Genomic DNA, 15,175 nt, shown 5'->3' on the forward strand with positions numbered 1-15,175 from the left:
TTCTCATTATTGGTTTGTGTCTACACCAAGAATTAGTAAAATATGGGCATTTATAGCTTGACGCTACAAATGTATGTAATTTCATTAATTGAATAATCATAAAACGCATGAGTAATTAAAGTGTATGCAATAGAAAAGAAATTTGATCCAATTAGCCTTGATTAAATTCACTTAGTTAACCGATTTATTATGCGTAGAAATTATAACTCAGCTGCTAGTACATTACATTTCCGTGAAGAGAGTGATGCGTTTGGTTGTCCAATTCGTTATACTAATCCACTGTCGTATATGTAAACCGAGCAATTCTTTTTCTCCGCTATCGAGAAAAACATTTGTAGTCGTCAATTATTATTATTATTAAAAATTAAATGGTGAAAATTCTAAAAGCAGGAAAAGGTGACACCGCCATTTTTAAATTAGCTGGAATTTCCAATGTAGCTTTCAAGAGGAGTAAACAAAGATCGAAGACCGCGTTAAGAGAGAAAAAAACAGCGACAAGGCAAAGCAGCAGCAGCGGCAATTCCCAAGGGTAATCGAATGCACTGGTAACCCTTCGCGTGAGTGCAACGACACGTGTAAAAAGTTACTATGGCGCGCGAATATCCAATTCCTTGGTGGTGGCAGGGACAAAAGAAAAACAAAAAAGAAGAAGAAGAAGAAGAAGAAAAACTATCGAGGGGTGCCAATCGCATTTAGTGCGCTTAATACTTTTTCGGTATAAAATCGAACGACGCGCTATTTCACGATAGATAAGAGTGCACCTCTACCACTCGCATACGCACATGCACATGAACGTATACACATACAAGATATTCACTTAATGGCTGCTGTCATCGTATCTTTGCTTTCTTGTTTCTTTGTTTTCTTTTTCTGTCGGTTAATTAAATGTTGTACATTTGTTACATAAATGTGTTATTCCTCCACCCTTTTCACTGGTTTTCGTAAAATGTTTGATACCGTCGATAAGCTAATGAAGATCGATACTGCTAATAAGCAAGCCTCTTTGAAGACAAAGTACGGTCACACTTGATGCATACGATATTCGCCGACGAATGCATTTATTCAGTCGGTCGATACGGCTTCAAGCACATCCATCGTCAAATTGGACGTCCAAACTTCCGAATACCCATTTACATGTTCTAAATAGCCAATTGACTCGTATTTCGCATTTTGCACTCTTGCCCATCGAACATCCAGAGATGATTTTGCACTTCGAAGGCTGCGCACGTGAAAATTATAATTTATGCAGATTATTCATCTCTTGGACCTGGTAGTTCCGACTGCAATATCGATTCGAACTTGATTTTATGTAAAACACGTTGTATATAGCTGAGAATTGCCCTTTCTGAAAAATATGGAAATGTTGGGGAGAGAGGGAAAAATTTAATGGTGGCGAGATTTATGCGGGCGACTCTCGTGCTTATAACGGATAACTCGTCGCGAAAGTTTTTCAACTACCTGGCATTTTTTTATTTTATCTATACGCATTGTCCGAGATTTACATTTTTACCTGATAAGCGTTTTCATTGCTCTGTATCAAAAGTCTGATACACTTCCTTCCATACGTTGCGTGATTTATTCAACGAGATATAATGTAAATTTCATTGGAAGAAATATTTCGTATAAATATTTAACGAAAATAATACAGAGAAGTAATGAATATCTGTTTGTTTGCAGGTGTGAACCAATTGGATTAAAGTTTTATTAGGGTGCAAAATGCGTATCATTGGCGTTCTCAAAAGTTACGACGCCTCGTCAGCTCCCACTGAAGTATGCAATCTCATCACCAGTCAATCAATATGTATGTCAAAGATCAATGACGCACGCCATATCTCTAAACGACGGGTTTAAAAAGGAAGGCTCGATGGCTGGCCTTGGGGTAAGTAGATGGGGGTCGAGATTGTGATGGAGAACGCGACAGTACAGTTCGCCGAGTCGAACACCTCGCAGCCGTACGTCAATCAAACGCAAGTCGATGAGGAATACGTGCTCGACTGGATAGATTTAGTTCTCGCTGCTTCTTTCGTCATTCTCATCATCATTACAATCGTAAGTATGCAATGACTCCCATAGTAATGCGTATGGACACTGCGGCTTTACTTTCTATCCTACCATCGTATGCAGTATTTTAGATTTACTGGTCGAGAGAGCTTGGCTTTCCTTATTGCCTTCCGCAAAGCAATAACGACAAAAGTTCAGTTTCCACTCGTTTTCCGTTCTATTCCCATTAAGGGTCGACAGCTTTAAATTACGAACTACACGAGCGCTTTTTTTTCTCGATTTACAGGTGGGCAACACACTGGTAATAGCCGCGGTAATAACGACGAGGCGACTGCGGTCTGTCACTAATTGTTTCGTGTCGAGCCTAGCGGCGGCCGATCTGTTGGTCGGTCTGGCGGTCATGCCGCCAGCGGTCCTTCTGCAGGTACGTATTGCTATTGCCAATGCTAATTATCGCGAATGCCTGTGGTACCTCCGATTTTGATTGATGAGTGCACGCTTGGCACGTGCGCGCGTGTAAACGCCGATTATCAACGATTCAATTGATTCGCGCTTATCTCGGTTCTTCCAACTCGATTCTCCCCGACCGATCGCCCACGACAAAGAAATCCAAAAGTTTAATGGCAGAAGCGGTCCTTCCGTTCAAGCTGTTGTAAAAGTAGCCACGCTCGTTGCAGCTCACTTTCAAGCTCGATAACTTCTAGACCGCGATGAAAGGAAAGCTAAGCTTGAAAATCGAGCTCGCACAGTAGATGACGAAGATCGACGATTCTCGCAACATCATCACACTGCCTAATAGAACTGTCGCGTAGTTCTTTCAAGCTAGTTCAAGCGAAGGACTTTTCGAGGATGAGTTGACACGTCATTTGCTATTGCTTTCTATTGTTTGGTTTTTCTCGTAAGATCCTCGTTTCCTCGGTGGAACGAGTTGATTTTTAAAAAGGGATCGAGTGGCTAGTAATGACGTGTTGTTTTGACATGGCGGTTATTAATGAGTAAAAGTGACAAACCCCGATCTACAAGCATTTCTTTTGCATTTTTCTCCCGTACGTGTTTTAATTAACTGAGTCGAGTGCGCTTAATTATTGCGACACAGTGTCTTACAAAAGACCTTTTCATTATTGCGATATTTTCTCAATTCGAAAGGTCATCTGATTTAATTTTTATAAAGCATAATACTGGTGCCGATTGCAATTAACAAAATAGCTATTATAAATCGCCTTTATCGGGAGTAAGTAGTGCAAGTCGATAACGATCAGCCGTGGAAGCAATCGATACGAGCATATGCAAGAAACATCGTTTCCCTCTTAACGCATATATACAGCGAAAGCGACGACGTTTTAATTCTCCAGATGAGAGGTCGAAGAAGAAAAAAAAAGTTTGGAAGTAAATTCAATTGAACCGCCCACTGGCTGGTGGACCACTTCTTCTCATTCGTTCGGCCAAGAGCTGGTGCGCATTAAATCAGCTATCCAAACGGCATAAGATTTGTCTTGTTCTTTTCTCTTTTCATTTCCGTAACCCTCTTTATTATTGACTCAGCGCGGATTTACTTAATAATTGAGATAATGAAATTGGTTTTGTGTGTGACCCTTGAGATTTTAATAATGCTTCGCGGACGTTCGCTTGAGTCTTTGTTAAAAATATCGCGAGTCATATATTAATCAACGGAGAAATGAGAAATCGATGTCGCACGAGAGGAAAACCTTGCCGATTAAGCTGAGATAAGGATTTCACTACAAAAAGAAGAAATTATCCGCTCATAAACGTCGTCTTATCCGCTATAATTTTCCCTTAAGGATTTATCCTTGATCGATCAAATGAGAAACAAAGAACACTAACAATTGAATAGTAGAAGCAAGTTTTTCTTGAAAATCAAAGAAAACAAAAATGTTGAGCAGCTGAACGGCGGCACATGGGAGCTCGGCCAAATTCTCTGCGACTCCTGGGTCTCGCTGGACGTGTTGCTCTGTACGGCGAGCATCCTCTCTCTCTGCGCAATATCCATCGACAGGTAAAGTATAAACAGGATAGTTACGCGCACGTAGTACGAACTGATCATTTTCACGCATGCGCGCTATCATAACAACGAGATTGTATCATCGCTTAAGCCGAAAGATGGGCGCTTGGTCAATGAGATTGAGTTGCGTGACGGGTAGAGATATTCTTTCCGAAACCTTTATTACCGTGAGCTTCAAAATGAATTTTTAGAAAACATGTGAGGTAGCAAATTACACTTTGTGCTTTTTTTATCTCGCATAAAATTTCAACAAACGGTTAATATCGTATATTTCATTCTATCTAATCGAGAGTATATTTAATTTTAGGAAGAATATTCGCGCATTAGATAAATCTTTGACGATAATTCAGATCTATAAATTACGTTGCATTATGATTATTTAGGAAGGCAAATACCGTGAGAGAGAGAGAGAGAGAGAGAGAACTACATACACAATTCTCTCGGTACTATTCAATATTTATGGCATGAATCATTTGCCGATAGATTTACTTGCGAATTGGGTTGCGCGCGAATTTGCGGCGAACGTACTCCCGCCGCGGTAAAACGTGATCGCAAGCACGTCCATATATATGGACCTAAATCGCGTTTCCTAATTATTTACGATTCACACACAATAAATATTCAAGTCATCTTAACTGCTGCTTTTTGAGAAGAAAATCAAATCGTGACAGAAGAAAGTAGGATTTATTAGTAGGAAATTATTTTTATAAATTGCAAAAAAATTCTAAAGATATTCGGAAATTTGCCAGAAATCGCAAAAATTATCATGAAACTTCTTAAAATTTGAAGTCTATTTTATTTACGAAATTAGTTAAAAATTAAAATTAATACATTTTTCATGACAAACTTTGAACATATAATACTATTTCTATGTAATATTTTTTGCGAGTTTTAATAATTAATTAACGCCAGTGAAAATTCTCGTAATAGAAATTTAATCTCTCACTCGAATAAGTAATTGATATAAAAACATTGATTATCTGATATAATCACTTCAATGCATTGACTCGAAAAAATATATTAATAGTAAAGATACTTTTCTATAAAAAAAATGTAAATGTTTATTTTTGCAGATATCTCGCGGTAACACAACCACTAGTCTACACTCGACGTCGTCGTAGCAAACGACTAGCAGGTCTGATGATCATAGCAGTGTGGATTAGCGCAGGAGCAATAACATCTCCACCACTTCTCGGTTGCTTTCCACGAGCGCGAAACTCGATCGAGATTGAAAAAAAATGTTCATACAACATGGACTCGTCGTACGTAATATTCTCAGCGATGGGCAGCTTCTTTCTACCGATGCTCGTGATGCTTTACGTTTACGGGCGAATATCTTGGGTGATTGTCAAACGCAATCGAAGTCTCGAAGCGAGTGAAGTTGCCGATGCTAAAGGACGTAGCCCGACGGCCAACGAACTTTTGACAAATGGTCCGAGAATGCATCGACGTACCTTCCGTAGGAATTTACCTTTGGTGAGTCGATTAATTTATTTTTCTACAATTAACTGTCTCACAGAGGGAATTTCAGGTTGATGTGTGACGGAGAATTTAGTTCGAGACAGAGTCGGAAGTTTTAGAGTAACATAAATTCATTAGAGCCATATCGCGTGACACATATTACTGCGCTTACTCGGTAAAATTCTTCGCATAAGTTGATTGCAAGTGAATTTCAAAATAAATCTCGAGGATCAAATAATTATAATAAAGTTCCATTTACAGAGAATTGCACTAGTATGGTCGTAATGCGTCCTTCAATCATTCGCATTGTTCTTCGGCCTCTACTGCGCTTTTAATCAATTAATGGTCGATTAATTCCAAATGCAAATCTAGTCAAACGTAATGTGTTATTTCAACGATTTACGTGCGCAGGCTTTTATCCAAAATATGTTGGTTGCATAATGATGACATCGTGTATCTCTTTGAGGGACTTGATTACGCAATCACCGACGTTCACATTTTAGGGAGAGAGACGCGCAAACATCAATAGATTACTAATCTGGAGTTTCGTTATGACCTACAATTAGAGATATCTACCACATAGGAGAGCAAATCAAAACATTTGGATCATTCCGCTAATAGAGATATATTATTTCAATTGTAAATTAGATTTAAAATGGATGTTTGTTCTGGAAAGATAATCGAAAAAAATTATGATTCTACGACTAGCACATAATCGCTAGCTACGATCAAGCCTGATTTTCTCTGGTGGTCAGGTCATTAGCTCTAACCTCATGAGAAGATCGTTGTTGTCTTTTTCTCTCCCTTTCATTCCGACAATTACCTCATTGCTTTAATCTAGCTGGTATTATTCGCTCGAACTCGACTAGAATTTAACCGGTAATCAGGAAACAAAAGTTATTTTCTTGTCCATCTCTCTAGTATGCACCACAAGTTTTCCAGACGTAAAATTCTCCTTCTATTCATGAAAAGAAAGCTATGTCGTGTTTTTTTATTAGTCATTGCGGAACGGAATTGTTAAAAGTCTGTTGCGCGAGCGTATTTTCTTTTCATGGCGAATGAAGATGAAGCGATGCAATTCAGACTCTTGAAACTGCTTTTCAAGGATTCTGGCGAGCTTGTAATAAACTCAAGGAACCGTTCGCGCGCGAGCGTCTCTTTCGTAAATCAATCGATACAGCTCTTGGTTATAGGTTGCAATTTATGTTTTCTCTGTATATAAGACCGTATACAAGAAAATAGCTATCCCAAACTCCCGAAATCTTCTTTTCTTTCGAGGGAATGGCGACACTAGCACGTTTCTTTTTCATACGATCCAATAAAGTTTTTCAATTATCTCTCCGAAAAAAACGACGTGTCTGCACCAGCTGTCATTTTTTAAAAAAGAACGGACCCCGGAATAGTTTTTCAAAGCAATCGACATCCCACTTCGAAAAAGCTTCCTTCTCTGTACAACGCTGTACAACAAAAAATAGCCCTTGCGTGACTCGAGTCTGTTCTCAAAAATTGCTGTGTATCTGGACTCTCGTTTGTCCCTTTTTCCATGTGTTCGTTATCGCGAGTCAAAATGATACATTCGTCTGCTGCACCAAAATCTCTACGAAAGTTTAATTGTCGAACTGTTTATACAATGTGGTTGCCCGGATATCATCAATTTTCGTCATTAGTATTTCGTTGTAAATACGTTTAAATAACAGTATCCGAAATATTCGTTGGATTCCTGTTTACTGGAGATCACTTTCAATTGCAATTACTAATTGATTGGAGGAGTTTTTATTTTGAGGGTTTAAGTGCAATCTAACGATATGTACTAATATTAATTACACTGAAGACTTATTGTTTGATAATAAAAAAGTTTTTTAAGTATGTATATCCAATTGTACAAGACAAATGACTGTTGCTTACTGAGGAGTAAAATGATGTTTTGCTAATTGAAACTTTTAGCATACCAAATGTCAGTCAGAGAAGTTAAAATTCCAAAGTACCTTTTAATCATATTCCGGAAGTTTATACATACTATGTATTTAGTTGCATGCAGTGATCACATGCTGGAAGTAAATGCCACTTCATAACAAACGCATTCATTTGTACTTAAACTTTCCATTTTACTTTCTACAACATCAATCATCTCAACATTCCAGAGTACCGAATGCAATAAAAAGATCGTTACCAAAACATCAGCTCACCTAGTCTTAAGTTCTCGACTATCAGCAGCCTCGGTATCCGAAGGCGGGGTCAGTGAAGTGATACCAGCTGATACGATAACAAAAAAACCATCGACACTGAGTGTACCGTGTAATCAGCAACACGACCAATCAACGTCAACGAGTAGCCCATGTAAACGACCAATCAGTCGGGTTGGCACTTTACGCACACATCAGCATAGCTGCATCAATCGGGTAACGAGAGAAACTAAAACTGCCGGTACTCTGGCGGTAGTCGTCGGTGGTTTCATCGCCTGCTGGCTGCCTTTCTTCATTCTCTACCTGGCCACACCGTTCATACCTGTTGAGCCACCTCAGCCGCTGATGCCTGCCCTCACTTGGCTTGGTGAGTTTCGAAGTAGCCGAGGTCAATGTGCGATCAGGCGATCCGACAAATTGCATTGGCGACCGACGGAAAAGTTCTGCTACTCTCCTTGATGAGAAAAATTACAAAAATTTAATTACAAGGAAAGTCGTCGTCGACGACGCGAAACTTTCGTGATTCCTTGCGAATCTCAGTTTTGCGACTCGTCGTATATTCGAATTTGTATGCCTTTGATTTGCAGCCGAGAGATCGCGTACATTGAAAACAATGATCTATCACGTACGGGATAGACTTTCTCTCGTGATTTTTGCTATTGCTCTTACTTTTGAGTTAACTTTTTGTTATTGCTTCCGAACTCTCTTTTGCTCTAAATGCTTATTTACGCGGCGCCATCAAGTGTGCGGACGAAAGCCAGACTTTCTTAACAATTTTTATCTGGCAATGGAAAAATTCGAAAAGAAGTTGGAGTTACTACAGGCGGTGAGTTAAACCAGCATAACGAAAATATCGGTGTTGTTACATTGCAGGCTGGTTCAACTCGGCGATCAATCCGTTTATCTATGCGTTCTACTCGGCGGATTTTCGCATGGCTTTCTGGCGACTTACCTGCCGCAAATGCTCACGTGGCAGGTATGACTCGAATCAGCCGGAAATGCAAAGCCGTACGGCCGTCATTTGGAGACGGCAAACGTCGAGATAATGAGGTTCGTATCATTGTATTGCGAATTTGAGTTGGCTATTGCAGATTCGCATTAATGCATAATTGCCGATGTATAGTTTTGTATTCAGATGAGGAAGTTATCCCAGCGATGTTGTTGAATATAACTTCTTCACTGTCCGACCCACCCGACGATACTCCTTGTACTAGATTCTATTTGGCTGAATGCGTCAGAACTTTCCCCAAGGATTTTATAGAGATGTTTATTACATTAAATGAGAGGATATTTTGGAGACCGGTGTTCAAGATGAGTAGTGGCACTTGTGGAACTTTATCAGGTAGTTTGTAAATCTAAATTGGAAGCATATTGGGACTAAAATCTTTGTTTGCGTATAGGGTACTAATTTCAAGTTTTGACTGAATGAGATTGATATTCAGCACATAATACGAAGATTCTATTCATCTCTTTATACGATCACGTATAGTTCAAGATGAAGGCTGATAGTTATTGTTAATTCGATGCTAATAACAGAATAAATGCTTAAATAAAGTTGACGACTGCTTGAACGCCTTTTATTGCACGAATGGATGATAATTGGCTCTTGGCATGCCGCTGCTCCAATTTCGCGTCTTCAGAAGTTGGTGAGAAAACTTTATTCCATTAAATGCGCACGAATAGCTGTTAAGATTACTTTAGACAATAAAATCATAAAGTCGGTTGCGACGGTTGAATTATTAATTTTCGTTCTTTGGCATGATTAGTTGTAACAAAGTAAGATTGAAATATCTAAAAACTTGGAAAATTAATAATAAACCTTCGTTGTTTTTTTATACATTAGCTAAACGTTAAGTTCAAAATTCACTTACTTTAAACACTAAACTTATTTTCCTTTGTGATGCACCGATTTAACTTTGCGGGATTTCGAACTTCTCTTGAAAGCTTCTCTCTTTGGCAAGAGTACAGTCATTACACGCCTTGTAAAAGTAAGTGGAGTCTTGTCGACAATATAAGTTTGATTTTTTATTCTTTTCTTATTTGCAGGGTTTTGGGAAGCCATCTGCCGATGACTGTAAACGTAATTGGAAAACTTCTCTCAAGCAATATCATCGAGAAATTTTAATCAAGTGTCTTCACCAAAATGAATGCCTTGCTTGCAGCCCTTTCTCATTTACATGTACACTAAATACATAGTAAATGTTTTGCATTGGATGCGAAGGTCACTGTACTTGACTTGTATCTAAAATTTTCAACAACAATCAGAGAAGGAATGATCAAGGGCCTTTGAGTATTCACAGAATTTCGATAGACTTAAAATTTTATATTCCAGAAACTATCCTTCGTTATAGAAACTTTCTTAGATTTTGAAGGTGAAGTCGAGAATTGAAAAGCACGCGTATGCGACAAGAAAATTCATCGTCTCGTTGCTTTTACTTGGAGGTTGGTGTCAACTCGAAAAGATGCTGAGACTCGACGAAACATGTCTCACGAAAACATTTTCGAGATTCAAAAGTTCATATTTATTTCTAGATAACTGCCGAATTTCAAAGAGAGCCTCATTAAAATGCTCGACGGTGCGGCAACAAGTCTTATTGCAGGCATTTCTTTGCTAGTACGTCAGCCTGCATGACATTACCGATAGTGTGTTCACAAAAAGAAAATATCTTGGATGCCGCTTCATTGATTTTCTGTATTATTGTGCTGTATTGAAATAATATTGATACAAATCACAGCGGTCACCGGGATGCTCCTAATAAACGCGATATTTTGTAAATATGAATTTCATTAAATTATCTCTATCTCGTATATGAGTATCGTTTATTATATTTTGAATTAGAATTTTGGAATGAAGTTAAAAAAATTAATCATCTAGAAGAATATGTGAATATCATGGGTGGCTTTTTATTTATAATTAATTTCTAATTTAAAAATAATTTTTTACAGCCCTAAAAAACTTTTTTATCGATAAAATTTCTGCCATTAATATATTAAATCAGAAAACGATCGCGCAGAAAAACAACTAGATTATCGAATAACACCTGTCCTGACGCAGCCGGAGTCTCGACACATATCGCAAAGAGACGCACTAGGAACGAAGCGTATCTTTTTATATACGAGTTTTCATTTGAAGCTGCTGCGATGCGCGCGCGCGCGTCCAACTTTGCTCGCAGTAAACATATGTGCAGGGGAGCGCGCTCAAATCCCGCCTAAACGAGAAGAAACTCAGTGCTGCGTTTGCGCTTATTTTCCGAGGGACAGTCTGTTCTCTGTCGCAGCGTGAAAACTCGTTCAATTTTCCGCGAGCGAAACTTTCGTGCATTATTCTCCCTGCAAAAATGAGGGAAGGAAAACTTGTGAAGGGCTTGTAATTCAAAAGTTGGCGAAATTGCACACTCGAAACAATGATCCGGCTTCTAAGCACTTGCTGAAATAAGAGTAGCGTCATTAATCGGCCAAGCTAGAGAAAAGTTTACTCTACGACGAAGTTTACTCTACTTCACTATACTACCTGTATAGTTAACGGTTTTTCTGGTTGCAAACACACCAATGTTTCCTAAAATTTCTCACTTATTGATTGGAAGAAGCAAGGATCTATATTTTTTTCTTTATTCTTATTGAAAAGTATTTTGATTTTTCTTAATTAGTAGTTAAAACGCCACTGAGTTGTAATGTCATAATGAACTGATAACAAAAATCCAAAGTCTTCTCCTATTCAAACAAAGTTATTTCGCTCAATTTTCAAATGATTTTCCGCCAGATTGGTAAATCGGCACCTGGCAACGAGTGAAAACATCTTCGCGCGAAAGAAAACTAAAGTCCCAACGGATCGCTTACGTTATGCCTCGTTGCTGCACGAAAAGATTGATTAAAAAAGTTGTAGTGGAAGTTTGAGTATACTGCTACGAGCCTTTAATACAGTGCAAACTTTACTATTGTAAGATGAAGTTGCCGTGCTATCATCATCGGACGTGAAGCGAGATTGAGATCTCCAAAGTTAGCCAACAATTTGTGGTAACGAAAAAAGAAAGACTTACAAGTTAGAGTACAATTTATCTATACGTAAAACTGTCGTTGACAGGGTCTCTTCATTTAGCTCTAGTCGACCAATTAGGACCACCAAGTTCTAAGACGCGACAATGTTTGTGCCACGAGACTGGAATCTAAAAGTTTTCTGCATTCTTTTTCCTAGCTTTGTCATATCCCTAGAAATCGAGTTATTCCAATACTATTTTGGATACTATTCAATGCATTAACTTGGGTTTTTTTCGTACATTGTTAAGAATTTGAATATAATTATTTTATATCAGTCTTAAAAGGATAAATTGTCTGACTGCATAAATTAATTTTTTAAATAACTAGAATCCCTAAGTAAAATTAAAAGTTTTTCTTGAAATCCAAACTTTTCTCTTTTATCCCCCAAAACACGAATATTACGCAAAAAAGTTCACTCGAGACTTTTGGACGTTTAACTTCCTGTAAAAAGCATGCCGACAACATATTAAAACCCTTTACTCAAATATGCCCAAATCAATTTCGAGTCAGAAATTTTCAAAACTAAACTTAACGCAAAGTTTCATGTGATAACCAACTTCTAATAAGATATTACAGCTATGGAGATTCTTTAGATAATGTGTAGCTTTCTAAAAAAGCGGTTGCTTGCAAAAAATGTAAGAAACATGAAATTGATATCGTGCGACTTTCTTTATCATGTGAGTAGGGCACAATCACGCGGATTTTCGTTCAACAAAAGAGAAATTAAAAGAAAAAACAACGTCATCCACCAAACTAAAATATACGGCAGATCGATTGTCATTTAGCTATCTTGTAACTTGAAACACAATGCTTATTACAGTAGGGTTTTGCACACGGTAGCAGTTTCAAAAACATGAGAGACAATGACTTTATCTTATTATCGAAGTTTGATATTGATATAATTATGCTTAGCTCTCCAACGAAAAATGAACACTGATATTTTAATAACGGCACGCTTTGCCTCTACGTCAAGTGGCAGGCGATTGATCACTCTCGCAAGCGCAATGAAACTCGCGCGTGCTAAGACGGAGCTTGATCGAGCTTTATTAATCTTTTTTCCTCAACAGTCCTGCAGTTTCTGCGTGCAATGGCGTTTTGACATGCGACTGCTTGACGAAGTCGATTTGCTCGAGCGAGTGAGTCGCAACAAAATTTCTCCTCGATTTGAAAAAGTCCAACTGGAAACTCTGGTATAAAGAATTCGAAAAAATAAGACTTTACGAAATATATTTCAATGTGTTCTTATATATCTTGTAGCCACGGTCGGTGAACTGTTCGCGGAAACGCGGAATATCGTGCGAGAGAGGACTTGAAAAATGTTCTGGCAATGTTCGTAAATTTTTAAGCTGGAAATATGTCGTATGGAAGTATGTGGAAATATGGAGAAAAAAAATCATACTTATGTGTAAGCCATGACATGACAACGGATGTACAGTGAAGGGATGAGACTGAGATTTATTTTCAATCGCGTTGTAGAAATGACTCGAGAGCTAGAAGTCGACTAAGAAATCCAAAGGAGCCGCATATTGCTTTCATTTCACCTCTCCGAGCTGTGATTATATACTCTTTCAAACTTGTTGTTTTCTCTGTCACTTTCCGTCCATTCGGTTAGCTATCAGATAAGTTGCCCAGCAAGCTTAAGATTTTTCAACGATTTTTCAATCTGAGCGAATAAATTTCAGGAGCACGGAACATAAATTGATGACGTCCAGGCCTCGTTTCTGCTTTTAAATATTTCACGGCTACTACGTCAAATCGAAAGAGCATTTGAATTTAATTAGAATTAAAACAAAGTTTATAATTCCCTTCGCGCCTCTAGAACGCATATCTATTAAAATGACGCCGATAAAATAGTCATACGTGATCTCGGAATATGGACGTTCTCATAGTCAAATGCTAAAAGTAAATGAAATGTTCTATACCGTTAAAGCATGAATAAATAAATATTATGATGAATTGAATAAATCTAAATTATATAGCTGCTATTCAATTTTGTATCTCATTATTGTTATCCTGCAAGCGAAGCATGTCCTAAATGCGATGATAGTTCGAGTCCAATATCCTCGCGTAGTTTTCGATCGCGTTTTATTCCAGTCGATTTGCGTAGCTGCTGGTTACTTTATAAAAAAAGTGCCTATATTTTCATTCGTAAATCATCGCGGATATTAAATTTTGCGTAATTCTCGCATACACGGTCTAATAAAAAAAGCTTGAAATAAAAGTGCACAATCAAACAAAATATAACGTTCCACGTCATTTCATCTTTCTGCATTTGTATAAACTAAATCAATCGATTTTATATCAACGCATGAATTTCCATTCGATTTCGCTTTGATACTTTATTCCCATTGAAGATCAATTATTTTACGGATAATTGGTTTCAGTTCAATCAACGGTCAAGCAAGCAGCAGTAGAGTACGCGGCGTAACGGATATTTAAAGGCATATCTGCGTTATCAGCACTCAATCAATAAAAGGATTTAGTATCCATTTAGCTTGGATTATATCTATCAGCTTAAATAATCGGATGATTTAGGGTTCGTTGAAAACTTAACGCAGTCAATCATTTGGACGAAACAAAGCGCTTAATCGAGCCTTGCAAGTTAAGGGACCTATTGGCAAGATGCGCGTAATTTAGTATAATGCTGGCTTTCTGCGAGTTGACAAAGCACTCGCACACACATGGGCAGCAGAAAAATGGTAGTGATAATGATGCGCATAGTAATGATAACCCAAATTTTCGAGAATGAGAATTTCAATAAAAATTTACCATTCATATGATGTAAGTCTACACGTGAAAGAAAACCAACAAAGCGTTGTAATGGAAATTAATATTTATATCGTACTTTAAATAAAAGAAAGGAGTTTTGTTCCGAAAAGTTTTGGACATATGGCCGACACTTCATTATCTTAAATAAATTAGATTGTTGCATGTTTCATGACGTACGGGTAATGCACGTTGGCAGCTCAATTTTTAACAGGCGTTAATTGATTAAAGTTATTTGCGCTGGGAAACCAGTGTACCGTGAGTTTTTATTTTTTATCAAGAAAATTTGTTTTTTCAATTTCTTACGCTTTTTGATACATTTTAAACAGTTAAATATGTTTGATACATGTTATATGTGATCGCTCATATTTACAAAATAAGGGCATTCGTATTCATTGAAAATGGTATTTGCTAAGTGGATAATCGTCAATGTTTGCAGATCATATAGTTGTTTTTCAGACTTTTTTAAGCTTTATATTGAGGAAGATATTCCTAGTTTCGTACGCTTTAGCTCAAACAATCGTAATTGTTAGCTATATACGAATTTTTTAACGTTTGAGATCTTTCTTTTCAGAACAACTTTTTTTAGAAGCTTTAAAATTCATCATTTTTCTGTGTAAATAATATTTTTACAATTGGAAAAAAAGTTCCATATGCTTCATTAAGCTTGGAAATATTTTTTGTTCAAATTGTTAATCGTTGCCGCGGA

General features: G+C 37.6%; 1 protein-coding gene across 9 annotated transcripts in view; it reads left to right on the forward strand.

The window, feature by feature from the left end:
- Positions 1–15,175, forward strand: part of LOC131670743 (5-hydroxytryptamine receptor 1D-like) — a 78,626-nt gene that overhangs the window by 32,030 nt on the left and 31,421 nt on the right. For 4 of the 9 annotated variants that reach the window (XM_058946620.1, XM_058946621.1, XM_058946622.1 and 1 more), the window contains 10 exons: positions 1,678–2,049; positions 2,288–2,425; positions 3,903–4,015; positions 5,095–5,497; positions 7,624–8,032; positions 8,539–8,715; positions 8,789–9,007; positions 9,066–9,311; positions 9,712–10,107; positions 10,198–10,436. In XM_058946620.1, the coding sequence (XP_058802603.1) occupies positions 1,888–2,049; positions 2,288–2,425; positions 3,903–4,015; positions 5,095–5,497; positions 7,624–8,032; positions 8,539–8,711 (1,398 nt within the window). In that variant the 5' untranslated portion in view covers positions 1,678–1,887 and the 3' untranslated portion in view covers positions 8,712–8,715; positions 8,789–9,007; positions 9,066–9,311; positions 9,712–10,107; positions 10,198–10,436. Of the gene's footprint in view, positions 1–1,677; positions 2,050–2,287; positions 2,426–3,902; positions 4,016–5,094; positions 5,498–7,623; positions 8,033–8,538; positions 8,716–8,788; positions 9,008–9,065; positions 9,312–9,609; positions 9,654–9,711; positions 10,108–10,197; positions 10,437–15,175 lie in introns of those variants that run through there. The other 5 variants (XM_058946624.1, XM_058946614.1, XM_058946613.1 and 2 more) reach the window with 5 other exon arrangements.

The sequence above is a fragment of the Phymastichus coffea genome, unplaced genomic scaffold, assembly GCF_024137745.1.
Source record: "Phymastichus coffea isolate CEN01 unplaced genomic scaffold, Cenicafe_Pcof_1.1 PCOF00115, whole genome shotgun sequence".
NCBI lineage: Eukaryota > Metazoa > Arthropoda > Insecta > Hymenoptera > Eulophidae > Phymastichus > Phymastichus coffea.